We start from the raw sequence: 7365 nt of genomic DNA, 5'->3' as shown, positions 1-7365 counted from the left end.
GGGGACACGAGACTCTCTTTGTGCGATCCCCCCCCCCTCTTGTTCCACCTCCTCTCCCGACGGGGCGGGAAAAAAAGGGAATGGGGGAGAAAGGTGGGGGGGGGAGCAGGAACGGGCCCTTCTCGTCCAATGAGGGGCCCCGTGGGAGGGGCCCCGTGGGGGTGGGGGTGGGGGGAGGGGCGTGGCCCGCGTGGATTTTTTCTTAATGGGGCGGCGGGCGCGCGGCCCCGGCGCATGCGCGCGCGGGCGCCGATATGGTGGGGGGGTCGCGGCTCGGAGCTTCCCCCGACGGCGGCCGAGGAAGAGGAGGACGAGGAGGAGGAAGAGAGGAGAGGAGAGAAGGAGGAGGAGGGAAAAGAGGAGGAGGAGGAGGTAACAACAACAGCAGCAGCAGCAGCACCAGCAGCAGCGACGACGGCGGGAGCGGCGCGGCATGACATGACGGCGCCGCTCGGGCTCCCCCCGCGCTGGCCCGACGGCCTCGCCTGCCGCTGCGAGGACGCCCCGCGGGACAAAAACCGCATGGAAGGGTTGGGGCACCACTGCCGGGAGATGATGCCCCACGCGGGACTCGCCGTGCCCACCGCCCCTCCGCCACCGCCGCCTCCGCCGCCGCCGCCGCCTCCTCAAGGAGCAGCGTACGCGGAGCTGGCGGCCGCCGAACCCCCCCGGCAGTGCCCGTCGGGGGCGGCTTCCAGCGCGGCGCTGGGCTACGGTTACCCCTTCGCGGGGGGCTACTACGGCTGCAGGTTGTCCCACTCGCACGGAGTCAACTTGCAGCAGAAACCCTGCGCGTACCACCCCGGCGAGAAGTACCCCGAGGCCGGCGGGCCCCTGGCCGGCGAGGAGCTGCCGTCGAGGGCCAAGGAATTCGCCTTTTATCCCGGTTTTCCCGGCTCCTACCAGGCGGTCCCTGGCTATTTGGACGTGTCGGTGGTGCCGGGGTTGGGGGGTCACCCGGAACCGAGGCACGACGCTTTGCTTCCCATGGAAGGTTACCAGCACTGGGCTCTTTCTAATGGCTGGGACGGGCAAGTGTACTGCTCCAAAGAGCAATCGCAGTCCGCGCACCTCTGGAAATCACCTTTCCCAGGTAGGTTCCTGAAGGGAAGCGGCGTGCTCGCCTCTTTCCCAGCCTCCAGCTCGCCGGCGGAGGGGTGGATGTGGATGCGAGGGGATGAGTGTGCACATATATCTCTGTACACGCACGCAGATAGATCCTTGTGTGCCTGGATGGGTAATTAAAGGGGAAAGAAATGGCTCTGGAATGCCTCCTGCGCCGGGCAATGTGTATGAACATGCATGGGAAAGAAGGTGAAGCAATCATTTCTGAATCAAAATACACGCCGTGAGCTTGCTTGGAAAGTAACTTCACCGTTTAATTCCTTAATTCTTCCCTTTCTTCTTCTCCTCCCTCCTCTTGCCTCACCTAAGGAGAGTCTCTCGCTGCCTTCTCTTCATCTTTCTCTCCGCTTGCCTCACCTCCATATGCAGAAAGCTTAGAAATGGGGTAAAATAACAACAACAACAACAATAATAATAATAACAATCAAAACCCCATCTCGGTAGAATGAGAATTGTCGAGGGGAGGGGGGTGGGACAGTAAATCATATCTCAATTACTCACAATTATAGGAATAGGTGTCAAGTGACAAATGAATCGGTTTGGAGGGAAGGAGGGAGGCAGAGAGGGGTGGGGGAACCGGCGGGGCATCCTGACAGCCCGCGGGCGCTCGGGAGGGCGAAAACCTCTCCTTGGAGCATCTTTTAACCCAGTAAACCCCTCGCTCCTTTCTCCTCCCGGTCCCCCCCGGCAGCGGGGGGAAAAAGGGGGTGGTGGGCGCTGCCTCTCCCCAGGGTCCTTCCAGCCCCCCCCAGTCCCAACGCGGAGGGCTGTGAGTGGAAAAACCACAATAAAGGGGGGGACACGACGCCCCCCAATCCTCTTGGATGGAGAAAAGGGACGGGTGACATTAATTTTCGGGGGTTTGGGGGGGAGGGGGCGATGTGTGGAGGCACCGGCTTGTTTATCTTCATGGGGACAAAGAGAGATGGAAAATGAGCTTTGCCGGGAGCTTTTTGGGGGGCACGGAGCAGGGGGGAGAGAATTTGGCAATGCGTCGTTGGCTGCATGATGAGGGTGGGGATGATTTTTGGGGGGAGGTTGTCCTCGCGTTCACGCTGCTTTTGGGGGAGCTGCCACCCCGAGCGCTTTCTCCCCACATCGCTTGCCATGAACCCCCCCTAAAAAGGAGAATCCCACCCCTCCACCACCGCTGGCCTCGTCTGCACCCCCCAAGCAGCCGAAATCCCCCCCAAAACTCCCCCAATTAGCGCCTGTCAGCCATAATTAGGGCTGCGCTGGCCGCGAGCAGAGCTCGCCTCCATCTTCCTGCTCCTTGCCAGCTGGGTCACACCTTTGCGGCGCGGAGCTTCCCGTGCCCAGGTTAAAAACCAACCCCCCATCAACCCTGGCAGGGGGCTGGGAAGGGGTCGAAGCTGCCAGAAAGGTTAGGGGGGAGCTCTGCCCCCTCCCTGCAGCGGCGGAGCAGGGGGGGATGATGCCCCCCGAGTCTCTGCTGAACCCGTTCCCCACCGAGCGCGGAGCATCTCCCCTTCCCAGCCCGCAGGAGAGACCGGAGAGGTTATTTTTTTTGCCCGAGGGGTTTTCTGGGCTCCTGTGGGCGGGTGGGGGGCTTGGGGGGAGGCACTTGTTTCCTCACAGGGCTCCCTGTTGGGGTTCCACAACCGCGGGGACCCCCCGAGGTTTTCTGCCTTGGGGGAGGGAAGGGGGGAAAAAAGGGGGGAAAGAAAGAGAGGAGAAAAAGGAAGAAGGAGATAGGGGAGAAGCTGGAGATCTTGCCTAAATTCTGTGGGTTTGGGAAGTCCCTTTGATTGCCCGCACACCTCAGCCCTGGGGTTGGTCGTGATGCTCCTTGTTTGTCAGAGCGTAGCCAAGAAAACCAGGCTTTCACTGTTCTGTGGTTATTCCTGTTATCCTGGTGTTATCCACCTTTGCTGGATGCGTTTTCTGCCTGTCCTGTCTCTTTTCCCCCCTCTCTTTCTCCCCTTTCCTCTTCGCCCGCATTCCTCCACACTTTATCCTCCTTCCCCCCCTCCTTTTCTTTCTCTCAAAAATTCCCCCCCCTCAATTCCCCGGGATGTGGTAACCCCTCTTCTTCCTCTCTTCCTTATTTTTATTTATTTATTTATTTATTTATTTGTATTTTATTTTTGTTTGTTTTTTTTTTAAATCCAGACGTGGTCCCCTTACAACCCGAAGTCAGCAGCTACAGGAGGGGCCGGAAAAAAAGGGTCCCTTACACCAAAATCCAGCTGAAGGAGCTGGAAAAGGAATACGCGGCCAGCAAATTCATCACCAAAGAGAAGAGGAGGAGGATTTCGGCCACCACCAACCTGTCCGAGCGCCAAGTGACTATCTGGTTCCAGAACCGGAGGGTCAAGGAGAAGAAAGTGGTGAACAAATCCAAGACAGCGCATCTCCACGCCACCTGACAGAGGGGATGGCTTCGGAGGAGAGAAAGGGGGCAAAGGAAAGGAAGCAAGAAGCGTAAATATTTATCCGGTAGTTTGTTATGATCGCATCATCGGGATCCTGCTGATTCCAAGTCATTATTTAAAAAATAATCGTCATTAAAAAAAACAAAACACAAAAACCAAAAAAAAAAAACAACAAAAAACCCACAAACCCAAACCGACATTCTCAAGTGCAGACTCGCTCGTGTGTGTGTCCCCCACCCCCCCCAAAAAAAACCCCCCATCACACTGAAAGCATCTTTGATTTCAATCCCTTCGCCCAGCTCTGACTGTGAAACCCCCGGTTTTGCTCTGAAAGAGAAGAAAAAAACCAAACAAACACCAAAAACAACAACAAAACAACCCATCGATAAGGTTAAACTGTGTATATTTTTAAAAGACAATAATAATAATAATAATAATAATAATAATAATAATAATAAGCTAAGGGCGTAGTTAAAGGAGAGATGTCGCCTGGTAATGCTGTATAGTCCGACCCCCCCCCTCCAATCTCCTCTAATTTCTGGTTTCTCGGGCCGTTTTCACCCACCGATGTGTAAATGAGTGGAGAAACCCCGGCAAAGTCGCGTCGGCTCCGTGTTTTCTCGGAAAATAAGGAATTAAACTGCTGCCTTGGGGAAGAAAAACCATTGCCCGGGGGTCGCTCCAACATCCCAACCGCTGGGTTTGGGGGTCCTTTGGGTGGGAGCGAGACTTTTATATTTTTTTTTTTTTTTGGGGGGGGGGTATGTTCTCATGGGGGTTTTCTCTCTCTCTCTCTCTCTGCCAGAAAAAAACTGGAATGTCTCTTCTCCCGCTGCCAAGCCGGGAAAATGCACAATGTTGTCTTTGGGGTTTGGTTCTTTCCCTCTCTCTTCACCGGCTCATTATCCACAGTGTTCCTTGGAGATGTAAAAGCTTTTTTTTTTTTTTTTTTTTTCTGTTTTGGTTTGGTTTGTTCGGTTTATTTTAATTTTTTTTTTTTGTTTTTAAAAAATGTCTTGTGTATGTATATAAATCGTGGTGTCCAGATGACTTGTATACCGACCGCAGATGGCGTTTCTTAGAAATAAATATCTTTTTTTTTGTTGTCGTCGGTTTTGCCTTGAGGAAAGGCTCTTTGTGCACCTCTTTGTAACCCCCCTCGGTGCTTCTCCCCATCCTTCCCCTTTTCCCAAACCCGCCGCAAATCCCGCCCGGGCAGGAGCATCTGTAGAGAAAGGGGGAAAAAAAAAAAAAAAAAGGGTGGAAATTCGGCAAATTCGGCCTAAACGCGGGGCTTGCCGAAAGCAGGCGAGGGGCAGATGCGTTGCCAGGGGAGTGAAAAGCGGAGAAAATAAAATCCGCCGAGATTTGAACCAGCGAGGCGCTTTTTAATTTCAATTTTTATTTAATTCCTTTTCCGTTTAACCTCCCTTTCTTTCCTTAGCTTCATTTTTCTTTGATTTAATTTTCCTTTAATTTCATTTTAATTTCATTTAATATTTATATATATATATTTGAGAAATATATGTATATATTTGAGATATATATGTATATATTTGAGAGATATATGTATATATTTGAGAGATATATATTTGAGATATATATATTTGAGATATATATATATATATTTTATATATATGTGGTACCTGTAGGTGTGCGGGGCTTGGCTGAGGGGGTGTGTAATTCCTAATTAGGGGGGGTTGAGGTGTGCTCCGGGTGTCTTTTTTACCTCGGGGTCTATCAGATCTGATAAACCGCAAATCACAACCTACCTGTGCTATTTATATAAATTTAATTTTATATATATATATATATAAATAATCTGTGTAGTGCAACCCTCTGCGAAATGGTGGGGGGATAATATATATATATATATATATATATATATATATATATATATATATATATATATAAATTTAGAGAGATCTATCACTTCGTGCAGGTGCAACCCGCTGTGTTGTGGTGGGAAAATGGATTTAAATCCCAATTTCAGGTGCCTGGAATGAGTGACTGTCCCTCCAGAACGAGCGGCTGTACCTACACCCACAGAGCCTAAAAGACTCCACGCGTGGGATTGAAAGAGCCGCTCTTCCGAGGGTGCCACTCCCTGAAAGGGCTCCTCGTGGATTCCGCTGCGTGAGCCCAAATCTTTAATTCCGGGAATTCTCCCCGAGGAGGGGGTTGGGTCCTCCCATCTCCCCTTTTCTCCGTGATGGGGGGGGAAAAAAAAAATAAAATATGGTTGGTAAAAACCTGCCTTGAACCCCCCAGAGCCGAGAAAAGATGTTAAAAAAAAAAAAAAAAAAAAAAAAAAAAAAAAAAAAAAAAAAAAAAAAAAAAAAAAAAAAAAAAAAAAAAAAAAAAAAAAAAAAAAAAAAAAAAAAAAAAAAAAAAAAAAAAAAAAAAAAGGAGCTTGTGCGTGCAGTGACTGCGGTGCCCGAGAGCAGCTCCAGACAAGCCCAAATCCCACACTCCGACAGCCAGCGTGTTCTTTTTACCGTGGCTGCTCTTCTTTTCCCCCCCGCCCTGTACCTGAATTTCGCTGGTTCTGGCCTCCAAAATTATAGGTGTATATTTAAATAATTGGATGAAAGCGAGGTTGTTGAAAGAAGGAGTTAGAGGGGATGAGGGGACGGGGATAGACGGTTTGTTTTCTTTACCTGGGCGGGTGAATCGAGCGCGAGTTATTCCCGGAGTTCCCAAATTCTGGGAGTTTTTTTGTGGTTTGGTTGGGTTGGAGAGGGAGAGGGTTGGTGCGTGGACCAAAAAGGATTTAAAAAGAGAAGGGGGAAAAAAAAACCCACCCAAAGAGAAAAAGAAGGGCAAAACAGAGGAAAAAACCAATAAATTCATTCGTTCATTCCACTTGGAGGGGCCGAGGGGGTTTTTGATGGCCTCGCTTGGCAGATATTGGAGAAATCGGGACACCAGGAGCTCTCAATTCCCACCGTATTTTAAATTATCCTTATTTTCCATCCCTCCACCTTCGGGGCTGTCCCACCGCCCCAGAGCCGGGCAGGGGATGTTGAGGGGTTTTTTTTTTGGGGGGGTGGTTTATAAACCCCAGGATATCCCCCGACAGAACCTCACGAAGAGGGGTTGGATTGGACCCTCCAAGAGGGCAGGGAGGGGACACGAGAAGGGCAAACCTTCCCCTTCCCTTTCCCCTCGCGCGAATCCAATTTGTAATAATTGAGGGAAAAAAAAATTAAACAAACAAAGAAACAAAAAAAAGTTTTGGGGGCTGGTGGGATAAAAATAATGCGCCTATTGATTTTTAATCTACATTTTTTGGGGTGATAAATCCTTCCCGCCGATGCCAGGCGAGGGGTTTTTTTTCGGGTTGTTCGGCGGTTTGGTTTGGTTTGGTTTGGTTTGGTTTGCTTGCCCAGAAGAAGCGCTAAACAACCACTCGAGTCGCTCGGTCACCCTCTCCCCAGGGTGAAAAGAAATGAAATTGGAAGGAAAAAAAAAAAATTAAAGGAAAATCAAAACCGAGCCCGCAAACACACGCGAGGACCCGAGGAGCGGCAGGAAAACCCAAATCCCAATAATTTCTAATTTCTCCCCCCCCCGCCTATTTTCTCCTTAGGAAATGGGGCTGGGGGGAATGTCGGGCTCCTCTTTTCCTCGCTTATTTCTCCAAGAACGCCCTTGCCCGGAGCTCGCGGGGTGTCAGGTCGGGCCTTGACGTCACTCCTGTATTACCCTTGACCGTGACTAGGCGTTCTTTGACCTTGACATCACGAGCCGAGGGGGATAATCAGCGGAGGGGACCCCTCACCCTTGATCTTCTCCTCTCCAGGCAGCTACCGCTCCTGTTTACAGATAAACAAGGTGTTAT

At 50.8% G+C, this 7365-nt stretch overlaps 1 protein-coding gene across 1 annotated transcript; it reads left to right on the top strand.

The window, feature by feature from the left end:
- Positions 1 to 438: 438 nt before the first annotated feature.
- HOXC13 (homeobox C13) lies at positions 439 to 3515 on the top strand. Its single transcript, XM_027910182.1, has 2 exons — positions 439 to 1093; positions 3259 to 3515. Exons 1-2 carry the CDS (start codon positions 439 to 441, stop codon positions 3513 to 3515), a joined length of 912 nt encoding a protein of 303 aa, XP_027765983.1.
- Positions 3516 to 7365: the final 3850 nt, after the last annotated feature.

The sequence above is a fragment of the Empidonax traillii genome, unplaced genomic scaffold, assembly GCF_003031625.1.
Source record: "Empidonax traillii isolate 1590-97213 ecotype Southwest subspecies unplaced genomic scaffold, ASM303162v1 scaffold2862:size17436, whole genome shotgun sequence".
Classification (NCBI taxonomy): Eukaryota; Metazoa; Chordata; class Aves; order Passeriformes; family Tyrannidae; genus Empidonax; species Empidonax traillii.
This window is presented reverse-complemented; position numbering and strand designations above follow the sequence as displayed.